We start from the raw sequence: 24,210 nt of genomic DNA, 5'->3' as shown, positions 1-24,210 counted from the left end.
AGAAGTAGACGCCAGGGCAAGGCCACTGTTTTGGTTTGTGTTTGCTAAAGATTAGACAGTAATTCTTTTCTTTACCGCTGCGTCTGTTTACACATGCAGTGATGTAAAGCCTGACCGGAGAAAGGGTTCATCGGTCTGATATCCGTCACACGGAACCGTCCACAGTGTAATACTTGTCAAAAGTGATGGCTCTTTAATTATCGGGAAAGTAGAGAACAAATGACTGAATGAATTTTTAGCTCATCTCAGCAGCTGTCTCAGATGAGTCAAAAGAAAATTGGACCTGTCTTGTTGGCTGATTGATCCCTCCTGATTCATCTGATAATATCATAAGTAAAGTCAAGTTTATCTGCATAGCACATTTCAGCAACAAGGTGCTTCAAAGTGCTTTACATCAAGAAACCATCATACAATAACCAAATTATGAAGCAAGCAATAAACACTACATTATGTCAAATACATAGTATGCACTATTTCACTTTTGATATCAATATAGATATCTAAGTTTTATTATCGGCTGATACCGATAAGATACAGAAAAGCAGAGCTGAATTAACTTAAATGCATTAAAGAAAAAAAATTATTTTGATAACTCTGCGCCAATAAAGCACAACATATAAAAATAACATCACTTTAATTTGTTCAGTAAGTGCAATTAGAAGCAGAACAGCCAGTGTAAAACAAAACTAACAAAGCATAGAATTACACTGAATAGATCTGCCCTTATGGGTCGGGTACATTGTTACCGATACCAAATATGGAATTTTTGTCAATACTGATATTGATACAGATATTAATATCAGATTGGTGTACCTCTAATACACAGCAAGTAAATGTTCCAGTCACTACTAATCAAAAGCAACTTTAAACAAGTGGATTTTTAGTCTTGATTTAAAGGAACTCAGCGTTTCAGCACCTTTGCAGTTTTTTGGAATTTTGTTCTATATTAGTGACTGCTTGGTTTGGTTCTGGTTCTGCGGCTTCAGCCAGAAGACAGAAACAGTTTAATAAGACTGCAGTGCTTTCAAGACAAAATTCATATAGGTGTCAGACTTTTAATAAAATGAATACGTTACATCTGGCTGAAGAGTCAACAATGACAATGTTCACCCCTTTTCCTCAGTTTTGTTCCTCATACTTGATGCTATTCTAATATTTTCAGACATTACAAAGAACTCTTTCCAGTATATTAATATCCACTCAAGCACACTTTGCATTTCTGCAGAAAGCTCTTGCTTATTTGTCTGTAAGTTGCACCAAGCTAATGGCCATGGTAAGGCTGTAATGACATAACCATCAATTCCTCCCACTGAGCGGTGAATTGATCAGATTACAGATGCAGGCCGAAGCCCTTTACATCTCCATGGCAGCCGGGATCCTCAGCTGGTCTTGTAGAGTCCTGCACGCAGAGACAAATAGGTTTATGAAAGCCATCTAGAGCTAATTTGCAACTGGTGGTAGACTGCATCAACCAACTCAGCAAAACACAAGGTTACAAACACACACACCCACACACACACACACACAGCATTCCCTTCCATCATCTCTCGCCAAGGTGACCGCTCAGTTTGACAAAACAGACCCCCATTTTCAGTCACCACACGATTTCACCTCTAATACCCAGCTCAGCTTTATAGATTTTCATTTAAGTGCTTCTTTTTATTTTTTATTTTTTTACTACAGTACAGCCTCTTTAACGTTCAATTTTGGGGCCACCGTAAGCGACTTTGACCCGTTCAGAGGCAGCGCAACGCTCTCCTACTTTGTGTACTCAACTTAGTCTGGCCAGGACTTTTGCAGAAAAGATGGATTTTCTCTGCTTTTAAAAGAAAGTGGGAAATTATGCATTTCCATTTAAATAAGAGATTTTGTTATATGGGAAATGCAAATACAAAAGACAGTGCACAGTCCTTCAAGTCTTTTGGCGTAGTCGCTGCCAAAAGACAAGTCGCTGTTGGTGCGCACACTTACACCAGTGTGTTAATATTGGAACAAAATTTTTGATTAGCTGTTGCTACTCGTGAAAACCTCTAGCGCATTTAGCCTCCCCGAAATTTTCCTTTTTAAGATAAATTCTAAAGTCAGGATGATTTTAAAAAACCCCAAAAACTTAAGGTATTTTAGTGCATGAAGTGCAAGGGTTTGTGTTGATCTGCGCCTCTCATTCTTCACTTGCTATTAGAATGAGACATAAAAATGCAGTTGGATGGAGTAGAAAAGGATTTACTTTGAGAAACATTTTCAGCTGAGAGTAGAGTGAGATAATGACCGAAACTGTTGTGTGACTGGCCAGAGTTTTGTGGGTGTGTTTGTTTTTGTGGAAAACAGCCCAAACTACTTAACTTTCAGAAGCTGTTATTTTAACACTGAACTTCTGATAACATGGAAAGCAAAATGAGATGCTGCAGCTCCTCATTCTTTCCTCCTTCTCCTCCAAAAGCGTGAACTCATAACAGTCGTTCCTCTTTCCACTTAAGGATAGAGAAAATTCAAGATGACAGTCTAGGAATCTGTTGACAAACCTGCAGATAGAAAGAAGAAAGGAGAACCGAGACAAACGCATGCATACGTGACAACAACAATGTCACTAAAAAAGTTTATTTAGTGACAAATGTAGCCTAAACAGTGTATCTGTACATTATTCCATACCTAAGTGAATCATTTTCTCTTAATTGACTTGCAACAGCAATTTATTTTATCAGTCAAAATGTTGTATTAGCTACTGTTAAGTATTACGTTTCTGTCATTATAAATATAAAAAGTGCTTAATCAAAAACATTTGACTCACGTTGTTTCTATTTGGACTTTGGCAACCTTGTGCTATAAATTTGTAATCATGTTGTCAACTGTAGGTTTATGAATTGTGATTGTCATTTTGCAAAAAAAAACTTTGATTAACAGTGTCTTCTCCAATTTGGGAAGACGTTTCTTTTATGTCTTCAGTTCTCTCCATTGCCCATTAGCTCTGACCAGGCGGACAGTTACGAGCAAAGAAAAAGAAATAACAACCCCAGATAGTAATTACGTCATTATCACGGCACCACTTGAGGGAAAACAAAAGGTCAACTGTGTACTGTCAAAAAGCACAAAAAACTAAACCATTTTCTCTGCACATGCTTTAGCCATTATTGTTGTTAAAACAAGGCAATTAACCTTTTCAAGTCCAAACGAATAAGAAGCGTCTCCAATATGTCAACACTGAGATTTGAGCTGTTTTAAGAGAAGCACACTATGTCCCGATGTGAAGGCAAGGTGTGCTTAAATCACACGGAGGGCACCTTACAGGCTCAGCCCTTGAACAGCTTTCTCTCCAGTGAGGTAGTGTCTGCAGTAAGGGATTGATGTAGTCATTACATCACCTCTGTCTGCCTGGTTGCACACAGCTGGGTGTTTGTGGAATGCAAATACAGCACAGTTATTCTCAGAGAGTGTCGTTACAGATTTATTACGGCTTCGACGGCATTTCTGAAATCTTTTTATTTGGAAGAAATGGGGAGGAGAAAAATGAACGAACCCCAGAAAACCTACAAAGTTACTATTCCTGTCACGATTGCAAATTTTGCTGGACAATAAATTGTCCGCAGACGTTGTCGCGATAAACGATAATATTGTTGTCTGAGAATGTTTTTGAGTGATGGCATCATAATAATGCAAGAACGCACTCTCAAAAATCAATAAACTTTAAATTCTAATGAACATCTAAAACTGGAATAGGAGGGCATTTTAAACACACAAAATAAATAAGTACAATAACAATAAATAAATAAAATGAATAATAAAGTCTATAAACAAAACTGTCCTTCAGGAAGAAGGTTAGTAGAGACCAAAGCACCAGAATGCAGACATTTGTCATCCTGTTTTTTTGCAAAAAAAGAGTGAAAATAAAAAGAGAAAAACGCTAAATCATTCTATTGGAAATTTTTGACTTTGTTTAAATTTATCATGCGATTGATTAATTGATTTGTTGCTTATTGCGACAGGCCTAAACGTTACAAACTATTTCTAACCCTTGAACAGTAAAGTAGGTATGTCTCTATCAACGTTTCATATCTACAGGCTGGAATCTTTTAGAATTCCTTGAAAATAGCCCAATTTGTGTGTACATTTTTAATTTGAGACACTGATTTTCAATCAGCCATACTTTTTGGGTTGGATGTGGACTTTGACTAGACCATTCTAATGTGTGAATCTACTTTTATCCAGTTCTCTTTAATCCTTCTCTGGGTTGGTTTATTGTTGTGTCAGAAAACAATGTAACATTCTAGTTTCTAGTCTTTTGCAGCTTCTAGCCTGTTTTTGTCCAGAACTTCCTTGTATTTGGCTTCGCCCATCTTTCCAACAACTCTGACCAGATTCTGTCTCCCTGATGAAGAACAACATCCCCACTGCATGATACATAATCGTATCAAGTATTTCTGTGTAGATTCTAATGCAACTATCTTATCACACTTGAAATAAGACAAAACTAACTTACAAGCAACTCTTCAGAAACATATAGGAACTTAAGTTATTGACTTAAGACAAGTTCCTATATCCTTCTGAAAGGTTACTTGTAAGTTAGTTTTGTCTCATTTCTTATTGTACTAGAAACTAGACCGACATTATGTTCCTTCCACTTCACAGTTTTCTTTTGGTCTGCCACATGAGGTCCAGGTAAAAATAATTTTGTGGTTTTAACGTGATTAAATGTGGAGAAAGTTCCAGGCATGTGAATACTTGTACGAGGTACTGTATAAGAAACCAGAAATCTCACGCAGCGTTTCCTTTTTATGGGCTTTATTTGAGCGGATTTAAATTCAGTCCGCATACTTTTATTTCATTGTTTGAAAATTAGCTTCAGGGTGGCCAGTGTACACTCTGTGATGCATTAAAAAACATTGGCTGTGGATGTGTTGCTGTCTGTAAAACCCAGCTGGAATTCGGACTGCCGAATTTCAAAGCTCTCCGATTCTTCCTCCTCCTCCTGCGTTCTGATCTGTACGGCTTATTTTCAGTCGCCTCTCAGGCATGCAGTGATTTTTCTGCTGTTGGAATTGGCCACCAGATTTTTATCTGTAGGACAGCACACAGGTGCTCGGAATCGCTCAGCCACACTTGATTCTCCATCCACGGAGGAACAGGAAAAACAAACGCGACTCATGTTGGCACGGAATGCTGAAAGTGTCAGAATATGACAAATCTGGTTAGCTTAGTTGGAGTTGTTGCTCTCTGGGATAATTTCCGTCCCCACCGGGGTATCAGCAGTTAGGTTTTGGATGAAAATTACACTATTTTACATCTGGAGCGTCTGCTGATGATTACTGGTTCTGTGTTGCTTTCAGGGTCTGCTGACTTCTGGAGTGGAGTTCGAATCTCTGCCAGCTGCTCTGTCCCTGCCCGCTGAGTCCGGGCTGTACCCCGTCACTCTGGTCGGAGTCCCGCGCACAGCTGGCAACATCACGGTGAACGGTCAGTGCCGCATATGTTGCACAGATTATTCACGTTGTGTGGTTCTGGCCGCTCTAAACAGCTGGACCGCTCTCCCGCCTGTCTGCAGGTTACCACACGTCCGTATTCGGCGTGAGCAGCGACTGCCTGCTGGAAGGCCTGCCTAGCGTGAAGACAAGTGGCTGTTTAGTGGAAGTCATTCCCTCCCTTCCTCGGCTTCAGCTCAGCACATCGCTTCCACGGTTAGATAACAGAAAATTATTTTTGTGTTACTGCTTCTCCTTAAATCGACAATCTACCTCAGTGTTTTTGTTCACATTCTAGATGAAAATCTTTTCTTCATCTGATGTAACAAAGCAGCCAACCAGCTCTTTGTGCACTGGTGTTTTCACCCACATTGGGGGATTTTGACTAAAACTTTTGTTTTGTGTGCTTTGATCAATTGTGGACTTGCTCATTTGCTTCAGATGGCCGCACATCCTCCAGCTAGAGAGCACGATTCAAGATTCAATCCAAGATTCAAGAAATTACTTTGTCCAAATAGCACAAAAATAATACAAATATAGAGTAAAAGCAAAGTATAAAAAAAACTACTGGAAAGCACAAGATGTGCAATATTTAACAAAAAGTACAATAGAAGCGGCCAAGTCAGTAGTTACTGACAGAGTTATGTATACTGATGTTATGTAGACTCATAGCAGACCTCCTGAAGTGTTCAGTCCTACAGCCCACTGACAAGATCCCTGGTCTATGGATGAATGGTGACTGTTACAGGCAGGGTTGCTCTGTGGCTGCCTGAGTCCAGAGTCTCCCATTTCTCCTGACCATTGACTTTCATAACATCTCACAGCACAGATTGAAAGACTTTAGCCTCCAAAGAAAGTGTATTGTTGCCTTATGAAACAAAGCAACACAGTTTGTTGATCAATCCAGATTGCCATTAATATTGAATTTGGAGATACTTGCAGATACTTGTAGGTCTCAACCAACTCTATGTCAACCCCATCAATGTTCTCTGGTAGTGCAGGGTTGAAGTTAGACCTACGGAAATAACCACATCCTTAGTTTTGGTGGTGGTTTCGATAATGGCAAGTTATCCAGATCCTTAAGCAACATTGCAGCCCCAACCCCACCGTGTCTGACTGCAGGTATGATGGGTTTTGTTTGGAAATCCTTAGTTTTAAGCCAGATGTAACAGGATGCACACCTTCCAGGAGTTGTATTATGTCTCTAGTTAATCCACAGATTGTTTTCTCAAAAGACTTGGGTTCCATTAAGATACATTCTTGACACTCACTGAACTAACTGTGGTCAACTCTTCTGCTGCTGCATTTAACTGGTTGGTTACTGGTAAATATGGAGTTATATTACTGTGTTTACATAACCTTACTAGTCTGTCTTTATTTACTTGAACCACAAGTAACCAGAGACATCTTTGTTTCAACTTGTTAAATTGTTGAAAAAGAGGGAAACCTCACTTTGACCTGGAAGATTCTAATTTGTATTCCCACTTTGGAGCGTTGTGTTGTGCAGTGGTTAGCATACAGTGCACAGAGGCAAAATCTAAAAGTGGGTTTTTGGACTTTCTACCAAATGAAACCTGATTAATTTAGACTCTTTGGAAGCGTTGCCATAGATGTTACTTTGCTCTTCTGAAGGACAACCATTGTAACTTCTGTGTTTTTCATTTTCCATACAGATCAGCTCACACCCCTCAGCACATGTCCAAAGAAGAACTGTCCAGCTCCGTGTCCGTGCAGCTCTTTAACGGAGAGAAGCAGCAGCTGACCATAACCTTGGAGAACATTGGCATGGAAGACATTGAGAGTCTGGAGCTGACCTCCAAGACTGTCAACACTAAAGGTGAGAATTTTACAGTTCGGATTCCAGATGACTCTCCTAAAAAGTAGAAAGGTTTTTCTTTTCATTAAAGCAGAAACACATAAGACTTTTGATTTAATGAACAAGCTCAGAACTAAAGCAGTCACAGCGGGGAACTCGGTGCTGCGTCAGTGTGGACGGCCTTTGATGTTCTTCACCACACATTGGATTGGTGCTCCAGTCTTTTCCAGTGTCTGTGGCCGTGGTGCTGCTCGGGGTCACCACTCTATTTTCTCTGGTTTTGGATCAGTCATGCGCCTGTGGCTTTTTAGTTTGTGTTTCATCTCTTTGTTCACACCTCCCATCTCTGCAGTCCTGCTCACTGGGACTGCTAATGCATCTCCCTTTTTGTCTTCGTCCCACTGTCTGTTACAGAAGCTTTTCTCTCAAATGGTCTGCATGAACTTATTGTTCTTTCTTACAAGTGAATAGAATTTTGTCATTCAGGAAATAATAGTTTATGATGCAAATGTTTTGTAGGATTTGATCATTTCAAGTTATCCTACACTCATTCTCATTCTGGGATTTTATGATGCATTTAGATAGAGTTGGGCATTACAGCTTCCAGGTTAAATGTTTTTATCAAACCAAATCTAATTTCCTATTTTATTTCTTTTTTCTCAATTTTTTTTAAAAAAATTGGATATATCATGGGAAAAAACAACAACGTTTTTCCCCCTTAAATACATTTTGTCATATCTTTGGAGTTCAGAAAAGTTGAAATTACTCTCTTTTGGGGCTGTGTATATTTCTTCATGTTCTGTTTGGGTCTTATTTTTCAATCCATTCAATTTTCTCTATTCCCCACTAAGCTGTTTGAAGATTTCTACCACAGTATTTGCTGGGGAGATACTAAATAAGTTCCATGGACTTCTGGCTAATCAGTTTTGCAAATCCACCAATTATTTTTCTTACAACAATGTTGTAGTCCAAGTTCAGTAATGCCAAAGCTACAAGTGGATAAGTCAAAATGGTATTTTGTGCTATTAACCTACACAATTAATTACAGCATCCCGCAGCCTCACGTCACCTACTAGTGAAGCGCACAGCGGAGCGGAGCACAGCAAAGACGCATGCAGTCTGGGCTTAATGGTGTAAAAAAAAACAAAAAAAACTTTTAAAATAAAAATAATGCTTAACATTATAAACACTGTGGAGAAAACCGGAGAAGATGACCTTGGTTTTGGTTCATCAATAAATATTTCTGTTTCCCCTGAAAAACACACCATTAACTGTGATTTCTGCTAGTATATTATGAAATATCATTTCCCTTTGTGTTTAAAAAAAAAATTATCTGCTTCTGCTTAGTTTAATATGAACTGAACTAAACAGAGCTCTGTTGCAGAGTTCAAGTACCTTGGCATGTTTTAGATAATCCAAAAAAGTAAAATGTTCTATAATTCATCTTCTCTGTTTTCTTTTATCCCTTTTTGTTGAGAAAAAAAACAGATTTTTCTAATCCAGGTCAAAGTTTGTGTGACCTGTTCACTTAGTAATCCTTCATTTTTCTCTCACATACTTCTCTGGCCCACAAGAAGACATATTCCTAAGACAGCGTTAGGGAAACGGACCAGGAACATTTTGTCTCTCTTTGTGTTCAGCAGATCACATTGTGACAAGCAAATGCAGGAAGCCGGTATTTATGGAACGATCCGAACCCGTCGGCCTCGTTGTAACTGGCAGCTTTTGTTGGATTCCATGGGTCACTTTTCTACTTGTTCGCACTTTACGTGAATGCTTGCTCTCAAAAAAGGCACAAATACAGGAAAAGCCTGTGGTGACCCACACTGATGGATAATTCATGGCTCACTGATAACATGGTGAGAAAAGGACTCTTTATCTCCCCAGCAGCTTGGGGGTTCTCTAGAAATGATCGGCTTAGGTGGATTGAAATCCGCCTGTTGGCGTGTAATGAGACAATGTTCTCATTAATGTTGTTTTACATTTTAAAAGATACATTTGAATAATATCGACATTTAAGAAGCTCTGTACTTTTCATTTCTCTCCCTGGTGGCCAAACTCAAAGGAAGTTGTGATCTTACTTGTTCAACTTTGAAATAGAGTTTTTCTTAAAAAGCTTGTAGATTAAAGAAAAAGTCTTTCTTTAGGAAATACACCAGGATTACAGCTCAAATCACTATACTGGTATTTACTTTTAACCTCTGAACTCTATGGGAAATTTGCATGTTGCTGTGTGTCCAAATGATAATTCTTAAAATTTCTAGTTGTCATGAAACAATATAGACAGAGCCAAGGAGCAGGTTGTATCATCCTTTTTTTAATTACACTTACGTCTCTGCTTTAAAGAGAGTCACGTCATCATTTTAAACTTGCCATAATGTTTATCATCTTCAAAGAGGATGTGAGTTTTCTGTTATTGCTGAAACATTGTTCATTATCATCCTCTTTGTTGTTCAGTTGTATTGTCATTGATTCAATGTGGCTTTTTCATCAAACACTACTCTTTCTACTTTTAGGGTCTTATATTCAGGTTCATGTTCTGAACTTTGCAGCAATCCCCTGGCATTATTTTTTTCCGGTGGAATTTGGGGAAAAGTAACACTTGTAAATATCTGGACTCTTAAGCTGTAATTATTCTCCATGCGTGGCAACCAGGAAGTTAAGATTTATGCTACAGTTTGAACAGTCAGCATTAAATGACTTATTTTATTTTTTTATTCTTTTGGTCGAGGATCCGATCTTAGATCAACGAGAGCTTCACATCGTTTCTTCGGTTTTTCTTAATGACTGTTTAATGTAGAACCAACATGGAAAATGCACAACAGCAAGTTTTTTTTATTGCTTTGATGAGTTTTTTTGTATTTTGTCAATTCTAATTCTATTTTTTTTCCATGTCAACCAACAATCTTAGGAGTTAGTTTGATTCCCTGCTAAAACATGGTAATTAAATTAATATATAAAGTAAAGTTCATTTTGGCCTTTTTGAAAAATTGTCACTAGAGGTGTGAGGAATACATAAACATTGCAACATAATTGCTAAGATGGCAACAGTGTTTTCTCTTGCCATGACCACGCCCTCAATGAACTCCGTCCAATCATCTCCACACTTGGCCCTCAGTGTCTCTTGGCTCCACCCACTTTGTTGGAGTCTTTCAAATTTGAGGTCATGCACATTAGGTTTGGTTCTACTTTAACGAATTGTCTTCGTTGTGCCAAAAAAAAAAAAAACTAATTCCATACTGCCACATTGTGGTTGTAGCAGCACATTACAGGTATTTTGCGTCAATGATATTGTCATATAGTGGAACTGAAATACTGAAATCATTCAGAAGTCTTTGTATGATTGCTGTTCTTTGCTTTGTGTAAAGGTGCCAATACAAAACGTAGCTAAGATCAACTTCTCTTTAAGAACTATAGTAAAGGAAAATGTAATAACAATATTCATATAGTTTTTATCTTGCCTTTGTTGCTAAGATGCAGCGTTAAGGACACGGTGTGAGCCAGCAGTCGCTTTAAACATTTTAAATCTTTTAAAATCAAGTCAAAATGATTGTGGAGTTGACATTTTAACTTAACTTATTACGAAGGCAGTGTTTCTTTTTTACAACATCTTGAGATCTTGTAGAAAATATCCCTTTTGATGGCCGCTTGCATATCGGTACTTGTTTTTAAAATCACCAACAAATATTATATTTCCCACAGTTTGACCAGAGGAGAATATTATTATTTTTTAAAGTTTTAATTAACGCTAAATCGGTCACTGGGGTGAGTTTTCCCCAGTTTTAACAGCTAAAAGGGAAGTTTTTGTTTCATGTCCTAGAAGCTACTTTGATTAAGATGCTAAATACACTTTTACATTTAACCATAAAATGGAAGATGGCAATTAACCAGCAGCAAATTTTCAGTTTTTATGCAAAGTAAGGCAAATATTTAGATTTTTTTTTTAACTATATCATCAATGTTGGACATTAAAAAATACCCTACCTACTGATGACTTTTATCACGTTTGTTAGTGAGCAGGAAATAGAGTTCAGTAAAAGCACACTCATTTCCTCAGGGGAAGACCAGCCTAGCTATTTGTATGTGAACTCCAAAGTGCTAATTACTTCACTTGATTAATTTCTTCTTTTGTTGTTGTTGCTGTGGATTCATCTAAAGAGCCATAAGAAAAAAAATCGAGAAAGTTGTAAACACACTTTACTTTTGAAGACTTAATCAAACAACCTTCAGGTCTTTATTTTCTAGCTTTACTGCAGTTCTACAGAGAGCATTTTATCTGTTTTGCAAAATCAAACATGTTCTGTTGGTTTTAAAGATCTGCATTTCAATCGTGATAGCATTAGAAAGGATTCTTTGACCGCCCCAAAGTCTACAAACGTCATAAAGACGTAGTGTTGACAGGCCTGGATTGTAATGTGAAAAGTTACCTAATGAAACCAATATAAAAAACGTTTTTTTTGTCTTTATTCAAACAAAGTTTGTTGCTAAAACTGACAATGTGTCAGAATGATGATTTGGCAAAAAAACATCAATGTATTGACAAAAATCAAACCATTATAACATGACGTCTGAGAGTGTAATACTGATATAAAGCTAACATTATGTTACCATTTTCATCCTATCCAGAGACAGTCTTCATTGTTTGATTGTATTCTATTAAAATATTGACATTTGTCTCAAAGTCATTCAGTTGGTCTCTTTTAGTAGTTTATGTCCTTGTTTGCTTAGACCAGGGGTGAGCAACTCCGGCCTCATGCAACTTTTAGATGTTTCTCTACTTCAACACACCTGAGTCAAATAATGAGGTCATTAGCAGGACTCTGGAGAACCTGACTGCACTTGGGAGGTGATTCAGCTGTTGGATTCAGGTGTGTTGGACCAGGGAGACGTCTAAGAGTTGCAGAACACCGACCCTCCAGGACCAGGATTGCCCACCTCTGGCTTAGACACTAGACCAGTTTGGTGTAGTTATCAACCATGAACACAGGAAATGTATCAGCTTATAAATATGACTAAATGTTTTTAAAAATACGTAATGAAAAAAAATCTTGCAATATTTTCTATAACTGTGATTGACCAAAAAACTGAGTTCAGTTTTACCAGCCATATTGTTTGAATTCTTTCAGTCATGCTTGAGGAATCCTTTAATCTCCCATGGCAACCATTTGGGAGTGCCTAAACTCTAGCTCTTGCAAAGCTCCGCCTATTTCCACAAGGCTCCTCCTCAGAGATGGAGACTCCGCCCCACTGGGCAGCCCACCACCACAGTTCCCCCACTGAGCTCCTTCAGACTAGCCAGCAGCAATTACCAAACCTCTAGTGGAACTGTGAGTCTGCTGTGCTTTTCATACAAGCTACTTCTTACTCCAATGCACAAATATATTAAAGGCTTAATGGAGAATTGTTGTAGTAATGACTTCCTGAAGGTGGAGTGTCAGAAAGAGCAGGTGCTTCTTAAAGAGACACAAGCCAGATTTCAAGGCATTAAATTGTAAAGTTAAATTTCTTTTAAGCCATGTTTGATACTTACAGCATTTTATAACAACTGAAGGCAACAGTTACCTGGTTATAAAATGACACTATGTCCCTGGAAAACACATAATATCATCCCTCTAAAAAGCTCACATGATGCTCCAATTTATAGCAATTAAAAAACCAGTGAGAAACAGTCAAGTTATTGATATCCGTCTGTCAGGAAATGGGACATGGGAACCATTATTCACACAGAGAAAAAATAATAGAAAATGGCGAGTCTCTTTTGCCAAAATAATTTTTGTTAAAATGACAGGACTTCACTTCCAAGGTTTGGAGCGACAAAACCTGGAACTGATTGAAAAGCAAACTCCCCTCTGTTATTTGGACTCTCTGTTGGAAGCTGGAGCTCATTCTGTGGTAATCATTTTTGATTTTTCAGATTTTAATATAAAACGTACACATACAGGGACGTTTTGTTGCCAACTTTGCCCAAATCTGCTGGTTAATTGCTAGCCTTCTGGCAGCTCATAAGTTTATTCATTAATTTATTTTCCTCTTCGGGGGTCACCACCTTTTGAATCTTGTCTTTGCTCTGGGTGCTTGGTTGTCTCTCTCTGCCAAGCCTGGATCAGCTTTTCTTGCTTCCTCTTCCAATTTGTTTTTGAGCTCTGATGGTTGCTCATAATCATATTGGTATTCATGTTTTTTAATGCACCTCGATTTAGTTGGAGATTTGCATACGAACAGTATCCCCTGCTCAACACCTGTCGGTGAAAAGAAAAGCTGTTATTTACAATCTGCAGTTGTGTTACTGGGAGCAAATGTAAACAGCTTGGTCTATTCATAGTGCATATATTATTGATTTGACACATGCTCATGGAAACCATCAAGATGGTTTCTCACTTATTACAAAGCTGCACAAAGACAGTTGTTTGAAGCAAAGCCCACCCAGGAGGAGATACATTTGTCTTTGCAGAAAAGGTAAAGCGAGTGCGATAATGATTGTTCCTTTGCTGTCATCTGTTTGGAAACTGTTGGGGTAAATATTAAAAAAAAACTTTGTAGAAATTCAAAGCACAGACCACATAATTTTTTTAAATTACCTTTATCCTAATCTTTTTTTTTTTTTTTACAAAGCCTTGCCTGAGAATTAATTTTCCATGTTCCATCTTGTAATATAATAAAACTTTATTCGTAAAGAATTAAATGTATTGTCATGTGTTGTATGTGAGTTTGGTCAAAAGTTTACATACGCTCATTATTATTCACTCACAGAAACAAGGTGACCCACACACCATCAGCTCATCAGCAGAGCAGGTGTTTAAATGAGCTTATCAGGTTAGCTAGCACAGCGATCAGTTATTAATATTTTCAATAATTACTAATTATTGAAACAAATAATTATTTATTTATTATTAGTTTGTTACGGGTTCTGCTCTATGTGTAAGAAATGTTTGTGTGTTTTCTAATGTGGAATCCTGATGCATTAGTGGGATTGTTGTTAGTCAGTTGCTATGGCAACAATTCAGTGTGTAGCGAAGCCGGCGCAGAGGGCGAGGGAAAAAAAAAAAAATAGAAGTGGTTTGTGTTGTTCTAAAGGTTTTTCTGCATCATTTTCCTGTCTAATTAGGCCTTTTATGTATTTACTGTCTACGTCTTGCTGAACTGTGACCTATGTCATAAACCTTACGTAGTTGGTTGTCAGTCACTGATTTATTTCTACAAACGTTCTTTTCAAACTCTTTCCATTTTACTTCTAGAACCACATCAGTCAGGCATAGAGGTTGGTGGTGTTCGTTTTGTTTGGATGTACCTTTCATCTACCGCACTCTGGTCCTGCTCACTTCCCCTGGTCCTCCTTCCTCCTTAGATCTAATCCAGTGTAGGCTTTGGGCCGGCAACAGTTGAGCGTCTTTCTGTGGCTCCGAGTTCTCTTTGGGAACCGGATGAATAAAAGATGAGAAGAGCCTAAACAGGAAGACATCTGTTGTGAAACAAACAATCCATTACTCTTTCTGCCACCGTGCAGACACAGCCATCTTTTAATATACGACAGCTCCTCGTTTCTTTCAAATACATGTGTATCTAAAAAATAAAGAATAAAAAGAATACTTGATGGATGACAAAAGCCTTCTCCTAATGCAGTAATGGGTTATGTGGCATTTAATAGTTGTAAAAATAAAGCGAGCTGTTTTTGATTCACCGGAGACTGAACACCTTTTTACCCTTGCAGCCATGCTTCCTGTAAACACATCATTTAACTCAGGTTTCCTGTGAAATACTTGGACATATCCAAATACAGAAGCACAAAGTTCCGCCCAGAGGAAACAGCTGATAGAACATTGAATATTGATAAGACAATAAAATAATCTGAAAGTATTTTTAATTTCTCTTGTGACATAAAGGATTTCTCTCTTCAGTCACTCTGGTTGCTGTAACCCATTTTGCGTAATTAATTACTGCGATAATTGTAATGACATCCTCTATCCAAGCCTTTCTGTTTGTTAAGTTCCAACGCCTGATGCTGCATAGCTGAGTAAATAAACCTTCTGCCCCAGAGATGTATTTTAAATCCTCCTCCTGCTTTCCTGGCTGCTTTGTCTCTCACTTCTTCACTTTTAATTCAATCCAAGAGCTCCAGCTTTATGAATAATTAAGGCAGAGAGTTACTCCCATGAATGTTTATTTAATGGCGCCCACGTTCACATCCTCTCTGAGGATTTTTGCGGGTTTTAGTGATGAATCGAGCCGGGACGTGTAAACCGTTGTTCCCACCAAGATGTGGCTGCCTGCAGCTCGGCCTGGGTTTGTGTGCGAAGCGCGCCTGCCTTGCCTTTCCTGCGGCGTCTCCTCCATCAGGAGTGGCTCACCTGCACAGGCAGAACGCATGCTTTATTCAGGTGATGTTTCATTCATTCGCTGCTCCTGGCTGAAGTGGATGCAGCTGAGTCATTCGCCTCCGTCAGACGGGCTGGGAGGCGAACGTTACAGTCTGGTGACGGGCGTGGAGGACGTCACAGAGACACAGGCGAGCTTTGCAGTGTCCACGTGTAATTAACACCCTGCCATCACCTCTCCCGTTTCTAAATGTGTCGTGTTTGTTTGTTTGTTTGTTTTTCTTTGTTCCCGCAGACAAAGTGTTTGGCAAATTTCTGAGTTGGGATATAGAGGAAGCAGTACATCAACTTCCGCTCAAGCCGGGCCAGACTGTGAGTCTCACTATCGGCATCAAAGTCAAGCTGGACTTCTCCGGTCAGGAGAACCTGCTGCAGGACCTGAATGATGGTGAGTGGACACCTTTGATGTTTCTGCCTCCTTTCGCATCCGTTGGCAATCACCAACTTCGATGTTTTTATTAGGATTCTCTGTGATATGGTAAGTTCTGCTGGATGATGAATTGTCCCAAGAGTTATTGCAATAAACGATAATAACGTTGTTTTGAGAACATTTTTAAGTAATGCATTGATACTAGCATAGTAACGCAAGTTTGCAATTCAATTCCATACAGAACACTGAAACTGTAATACATTTTAAATATACAAAATAAAAACACAACAACCAAAAGCAACAAACACAAGGGATATAAAAAAACCGACATAACCATAAATAAAATGGATTATGACATCTCTGTAACAAAATTGCCCTTCAAAAATACATGACCATCAAGGACGGCCATTTTAATTCGGCGTGCAATCCATTGATTTGCTTGTTGCGACAGGGTTAAATGTGGGAGGCTTAGTGTTCAGTCACACAAAATCCCAATAAAAGATATGAAACTTTTTGGCCATAATATGAATAAAAGTAAAAAAAAAAAGAATTAAAGGGACTTGAATACATTTGTATAGCACTGAGCACTGGACAGGAAAGAGATGTTAATCATGCATACCTTCATATTTTGTGACCCAGTCTGATTTAATATAAGCAAAGTCAAGTTTATTCATGAAGAACATTTCAACAACAAGGCAGTTCTAAACACAATACAGTCATCAGTTATGACACATTACATTCTGTCAAATGTCATAATCAAAATCATCAAGCAAATGCATATCAGATATAACGATCAATGATCCACTCACTATTAATCACAAGCAACTCTAAACAGGTGGCTTTTAAGCCTTATTTTAAAGGAACTCAGTGATTCAATGCAGATCTATAGTAATAAATATTTACCTGCAGTTCTTTTAATATGCGTCCTGTAATCAGACATACTGGAAACAGAAACCTCTCCTCTTCTGCTGTGGATTATTGTTGTTATTTTTAGGAGTACATGTGCTCCTGTTAGCTGAATGTGCTGTTCTACATGGACCCAGCTCGTTAAGGACTCTGCCTCCTCTTATTTAGGATTCAGCAGCGACAGCAGGAAGGGTGAAGGTCTGTGCATCCGAGTTTCCCCTCCTCGCCCGTACAGTAGCTTCCTCCCTTCAGAGCTAGATTTGATCAGTTTGAATTAAAACAAAAACAAAAATCTAGCCAAACCTTCTTCCCTACCTCAGAGCTCATTCGGTGCGTTCTGTCAGTTCATTTTCTAACCTTCCCGGCCCGTTTTTGCAGCTCCCGTCTTCCTCCCTCTTCACACTGTCGACTGTCTTTATTACAGACGCTCACGGGCTGATGAATATTAATGTGAGGCGGACCCGCTCCCGCCGAGTTTACTTTAGAGGGCATTTGCATGTGGATTCAGACGACTGGGAAGGCAGACGCAGGCGACGCCGCAGCGGCACGCCAGACGTGAAGTTGTCGGAACGATACAGTTTGAGCGTTTTAATTAGCCCCGTGATTATCCAGGCCCTGAAGTAATGAGATAAGATGTGTTTCCTCCAAATACAACAGCTCTGAATGCAGCTATTCCGGTGACTTTATTGGTTTGCAGTTTCAACCAAAGACATTCGATGCTATCTGGCATCAATACATAAAGCGGTCATGGTAATTATGTTGGGTTGGTCTACTGATTAACCAATTTGCATAAAGTTGTTGTTAAACTTTGTTTTCTGCACTAATCTGTACAGGAAGATTACAAAGTTTGCTTTATTTGCTAAATGAGCACCAGCTGCTTATTATTATTAGAGTTATTTTTTATGGCATAATTTAAAATGTTAAAATAACAAACTGTAGCATTGCTGTAGCCCCTTACAAAACTATATTCATTCAACAAAAATGAATGAATTCTATGTAATGTTGGTATGCTATGTAATGTTTCACTTACATAGCATACCAACACAGTGTGGAGCAGAGTGATGAGGAAGTAAAACTTTCAACTTTTTCTACAAATGGAGATGCTGCTATGCAGCACTCCAGAGTCAATAATTCCATAATACTGATTGAAAAGGTTCCAGTTCCACTAGTAGATGATTCCACAAATATGTGAAAAATGTCATAATTGAAATAATCTGCCAGTAGAACTAGCACTTTCACCAGTATTAAATAATCATTTGCTTGAAACAAGCTTGTATTTCTCACATAGAAGTTACTTGTAAGTTAGCTTTGTCCGAATTCTGGTGTACCGAGACATGTTCACTTTGAAACTATACACAAATACTTAAGATTTTATTTTTGCATTGATAGTCAGAGGGTCTAAAATTGGATTAAGATCCAATTTTAGTTACACAAACAATGTAACTATATATTGACAAAATATGCAGCATTTTAATTCAAAAACTCCTTTTGCTCCTAAAATATTAGGTAAACAGATGTATGAGCTCAACCACACAGATGTTTTTAATATATTATGTAGTTTATTCAAACATCAGTTTGGTCCAAAGTGCTGTGACGCCTATTCAGTAGTTATTTAGAAATGAGGACAGTGGATGCTAACAATAGTGTTGGGGACGTCTGTGCTGCTGCTACATGGTTAGCATTGAGAGGCTAGTTTTGGCTTGAATAGCTGTGCTGATAGGCTATCCATCCATCCATCCATCCATTTTTCACTCTTGTCCCTAATGGAGTCGTGAGAGGTGCTGGTTTCTATCTCCAGCTACGTTCCGGGTGAGAGGCGGGGGTCACCCTGGACAGGTCGCCAGTCTGTTGCAGGGCAACACAGAGACATACAGAACATACAACCATTCACACACACACCTAGGGAGAATTTAGAGAGACCAATTAACTTGACAGTCATGTTTTTGGACTGTGGGAGGAAGCCGGAGAACCTGGAGAGAACCCACCATGCACAGGGAGAACATGCAAACTCAATGCAGAAAGACCCCGGGAATCAAACCCAGGACCTTCTTGCTGCAAGGCAACAGTGCTACCAACTGCGCCACTGTGCATGCTACTGATAGGCTAAGTACATCCTATTTTTTACGATACAAAAAAATGTCATATTGTCAAGCATTTTAAGAATATTTTCTCCTACGATTGATTTACTAAGAGAAAACCTATGTGAATCTTGGTCGTTGCTGTTGGACTTGTCAAACCCAATCTTTGTTGACATTTTCAAGACGACACAGCTCAGGCTTCTTTTCTGCTGATTCAGAAAGTTGCCCTGCTCTTTAAGCAGCAAAGAAAAATGGAGTCAGCCAAGTGTTGATTGTCATTGTTCAGTTTGGCAGCTGTCAGCATTTTACAGAGCTGAGTGAAGAGAGTTGGACATGCTGTAGTGCAGAGGATCCCAATCTCCCCTCTAATGAGAGCTTACCTTCTCTCGCCCCGTTAGCAGAACAATCATGTGCTCACTCACATACATATGTCCACACTCATTATTATCATCATTAACATGTTTTTATCACATCCAATCCACATGACGTCTTGTTAGCTCATGTCTACAGTAGGTGAAGGCATTGAGCGCCATTTTTTTATTGTTATTTATGTAGACAGACTAAAGAAAAATCTTAAGATTTTCAATAGTTTCCATAACAATTATTTTTCTTTTTGATGAATTTGTTGACAATTGTCTATTTTTTTTTTTTTTTTTGCGTCCCAGAAAAAATATAGATAAAGTTTTGCACTTTAAATCATGAATTACATATACTAAGTTCGACCTCCTGCATGGCTAAAATACATAAAACAAAACTCTGGTTTATTACAGATTTTTTACTAAATAAAAGTCACAAGTCTTCAGAGTATCAAAGGCTGGACTGGAAATAAACACTAATAGGTCTTATTTCATTCAGATTGCAACATCAAAGGAGTTGATTTTAGTTCAAATCTAATATTTTTGGATATGGGATATTGGCTGTTATGTGTGTGTATTATTGGTCTGGATTAAGTCAGATAAAATTAGATATCTGATTATTAAAATGTGATTAAATCAGGTGATTCTCGAGAACTGCACCGCTCTTGGGGCCAGCATATCTCTCTGCTCTTACTTTTTCACTTAAAGAGGGTCCTTGTGATGCATAACCATGGTAGCGACTTTATTTACAACAGGGAGCAGCTGATTGGCATCTCAAATCTCAAAGCTGGAACTATTCCCCCAAATCCCTTTCTCACCACACAGCCACACAGAGATTTATAAAGAAACGGCAAAAGCAATTGATGAGGACGAGCAGCGCTTGCCAACAACTGATGAAGTCATCCTGGACATGTTACTTTGACAAATTGTCTCTGCTTTAATTGAGCTGTTAGCATAACACTATGACAGTCATTCAGCAACAGTGTCTTAAGTCAGACTTTTTCAGATTTCTCCCTGCAATGTCTTTTATGTTAGCACATGAAGGCGCCTTGGAAAGAGGCTCAAATGCTGTTAAAAAAATGGAACACAAAGCAGATACACATTCAGCATGTCCTTTCATGCTTAAAAAGTCTTAAATACTTGTGTCAAGAATAAGGGCCTTAAAATGTCTTAAACTCATTAAAATATTTAAGTTTGCCTTAAATATTCTAATACAACATCTTAAACTTTGTCATGACAGCATTATTTAATGTCATATATGCTCAGATTTTTTTTTTTCTCACAGGACCTTTCTGTCACTCGAGGCTACCTGTAACTAGCCGCTAACATACTTTTGCTAGCTAGCTGTTTTGCGTCTTTCACGGGTAAATGCACTGCAAATTTTACTTGCTTGGACCTGCAGATACGCTGACATTTGACTGAGCTCAGGGAGCTTTTAGTGGCTTTTTAGCAAAAATCTCTGGAAAACATCAGCAGCCTCTAGCTCGTTTATTGTTGTGTATAGCCGGACTGTAGACATCATAGGCCGTAAAAAGATGTTGATAACCCATCTCATCTGGCAGTTTTCAGAGGTTTTGTTTTGATAGAATAGCACAGACAGAGGTGAGGTAATTTTCTTTACAGAGCATATTTTCAGCAAGGCATTTCAAAGTGCTTTAAATAAATTTGAATAAATACTAACAAAACATTTAAAAAACTGAAGAAAAGCACAAAAAAACCCATAACCTTATAGGACAGAGCTAGCACACATACTGCTGCAGACGCAGAAGAAAATCTTCAACTTTTATTTTAATTTTAAGAAGAAAAAAACAACAACCTTTAGTCATAAAATAAGCGTAATGAATAAAAGTTTTGATGTCGATACATCTTTATAGTAGACGTCAATGAACCTCGATAGCCTACGTTACTCATGAACTACGTGGAAACCAATATTTAAAGTTCCCACCATTTGAAGGAATGTGTTGTTTCATCTCCCGCCAAGGAAGTTAAAGTAGTTGCTTTGAAGCTCCAGCTCTAAATAAATAGGGATAGTTTTTACAACTAGGGTTGGAGACCTTGAAAAAGTTCCACAGCCTCAAATTAAACATTTTGAAAACATTATTTTGAGGGGAGGGAAATCAGCATTTTAAAAATCTATTGTGAACGAAGTATGTAATTGATTTTTTTATTTTTTATTTTTTTTGTCTGTATAAATATTTATCAGGCAGGGAAATGGTAGCGAGGTCAAACAATAAGTTATGAATAGAAATGAAGAGAACGGCATGCAATAACAACATCTGCAGATGACTGAGAGCATGTGGTTGAATATGGAAGACGATGCATATGAATGAATTCCTCAGCTCGGCTCAGGTGGAAAGGTCTCGTCTCTTCTTCAGCTCTGCCTTTCTGTAGCTGAGCAGCCTGAGGGGAAACCGGAGTTCATATCTTGAGCGCCTCCCTGGGCTGCAGTACTGCTGGTGTGCGTGCGTATGTGTGTGTGTGTGTGCGTGCGTGTGTGTGTGTTTTCAGCAGCTTTGCTGTATATTTAATACAACTGTAAGCTCAGATATCTGTTCTGGCCGGTTTGGCTCTGGCTGTCCGCCGTGCTGCGTTGGAGGCTGTTGTCTTTTGATTTGCACACTTCTGAATGTCCACGTGGTTTTTGTTCTGAAATGTAGAGCCTCGCGAGAATACTCCTGACCTTTAAACATTTTCACATTCTGCCGTGTTAAACCAACAAACTTCAATGCATTTTATTATATATAGACCACAGAAAGTGGGACCCACTATTGCAGGAGATGAAATTTTACAAGCTTCTCAATATTTTTAATAGTTAAAACTGTAAACCTTGCCATATTTTGCAGTCAATTCCCCTATTCTAATAACTCCAAAACGTTATAAGAGAATATTAGTGAGGAAACGGATACTTGGGATTTAAGGTTGATATATATTCAAACTACACTTAAATTTCTTTTGAATTATTTTGTTGAAATGTAATACAGAATTTGGGCAAAGTTTAAAGGTATTTACAAAATACTAACTAACTATTAAGATATTAACCTGATCAACAGAAACAATAGAAAAACATAATTTTTTGTGAACTGCAAAAATAATAAGACTGAGATGACACTGTCATAAAGTTGTCATAGCAACAGTAATGAACATAAAGGAGTCTTCATGAATGTTTACAGCTGTTGTCATGAAGTGTCATTTGGTAAATAATGACCCTTTCAACACAAAATTCTATTAAAACTTGCATTAAAAGGCCATTAAAAGTATCAACTTTGCATTTATTTATTTACCTAATGACACTGGTAACACGGGGGAATCTGAAACTAAAGTATCGATCTTAACACACTAGTATCAAAGCAATACTGTTGCTTACTTGGTATCAGGGTCAAGAGTTTTAAGAAAAGAAAAAAAAGGCCTTTCTGTTGTGTTGGTCAATCATTTAAAATCCCATTTAAAAATAACACCGTTTACTGTTGCGGCACGATAGAATGTGAACGAGTATGGAAATCTTTGCAGCCCAGCGCATAAATTGTTGGTAATTTTGTAGGCATATGCACATCTGGTTTATGCTGATAATCCCTGGCTGGTACACAGTGCTCTCTGGGTTTCAGCAGGCGTGGAACAGAGAGGCTGGTCCTTCCCAGTTTATCCCCAGACACAGTTTATCTCTCATTTCTCATCCTGCTTGAAGACCCCACCACACCATAACTCATGATCTGATGGGACTGATATCATCACTCAGGACTAATGGGCCTTGACTTCCAGCTCGCTTTATTGTGTTAAATGGTGTGAGTGTGGAAGTTGATGACAGCACGAGTGAAGAGGGTGTCGCGCGCTGCAGACTGTGTTTGCAGCTAACACGCAAGAAACAAACAGTAAAAAGCCCACGAATTGTTCTGAAAAATAATTAAGAGTGTATTTAACATTTAAGGACCATATCGTGGATTAGAGCAACTCTGTCACCTGGTATGTAGTTGGGAGCTGGACTTGTCTCACCAAACTGCTTGTCAAAGAAGTTTGCGACTGAAAAATGGAGAAATAAACATCCGGAGCAGAATTGACTCCTGAAAAAAACATGCAGAGCTATACTTTCCTCCAGCTACAATACGGCTGTTTGTTTGAGTACACCTTCAGCTGCCTGCAGCAGACTTCCATATAGGAAATGGAGTGGAAAAAGACCGCAGACAAGTGTGCCAGTGGCCATCCTTACAGGACTGCCAGCCAGTGCAACATTTGGAAGAGAGAAAATATCTGCTCTATTTCATTTTTCAGTGTTCTGTCAAATCAGAGTGCCTGAAGGGTCAAAGGAAAGTCACGGAAAGATGGGGGGGAAAAAATTGACCCTGAAGGCATTACTTGAGCTGTTATCATACAGTAACTCTTGAACTAAACGTTTTTATTAGGTTTACAACTTTGAATAAGGATTCTACTTTTTGGCGTTCTTATGTGAAATGTGCCAGTAAGATGGAAGAAATTTCATTTTGTGTGTGGTGAAGCATTTTATTTATCAACTTGACCGCATGTTTTGAGTTACTATCTTGCCCAAGGACCCAGGGACAAACCATTTTGACTTTTTTGGCAGAGAATCCCACAGCATTATAGCTCCTCCACCATACTTATTGTACATACAATACTGACCAAAAGTTTGGACACACTTTCTAATTGAATTCAACGAGAAGGTGTGTCCAAACTTTTGGCCTGTACTGTATATGGTGCTTTTCCATATATATATCCTTTGCTGCCCTAAGTTTGATGTAACCTAATGAAATTCTGGGTACATGTGGGCGTATTTGTAAATTGGCTTTAATATGCAGATAATTGTGAGCCAAATGCAACCTGTATCATTCAACACATAAATCCTTTGGAAA

The 24,210-nt window shown here is 38.4% G+C and overlaps 1 protein-coding gene across 3 annotated transcripts in view; it reads left to right on the top strand.

Moving 5' to 3' along the window:
* The window catches only part of trappc9 (trafficking protein particle complex subunit 9), a 212,131-nt gene that overhangs the window by 55,463 nt on the left and 132,458 nt on the right, over positions 1-24,210 (top strand). For all 3 annotated transcript variants that reach the window (XM_044138231.1, XM_044138229.1, XM_044138230.1), the window contains 4 exons: positions 5,322-5,448; positions 5,537-5,669; positions 7,127-7,290; positions 15,877-16,029. In XM_044138231.1, coding sequence (XP_043994166.1) covers positions 5,322-5,448; positions 5,537-5,669; positions 7,127-7,290; positions 15,877-16,029 — 577 coding nt within the window. The remainder of the gene's footprint in view (positions 1-5,321; positions 5,449-5,536; positions 5,670-7,126; positions 7,291-15,876; positions 16,030-24,210) is intronic.

The sequence above is a fragment of the Gambusia affinis genome, linkage group LG14 (genome assembly GCF_019740435.1).
Source record: "Gambusia affinis linkage group LG14, SWU_Gaff_1.0, whole genome shotgun sequence".
Classification (NCBI taxonomy): domain Eukaryota; kingdom Metazoa; phylum Chordata; class Actinopteri; order Cyprinodontiformes; family Poeciliidae; genus Gambusia; species Gambusia affinis.
The sequence above is the reverse complement of the archived record's forward strand: the minus strand, read 5'-3'. Positions and strand labels throughout refer to the sequence as shown.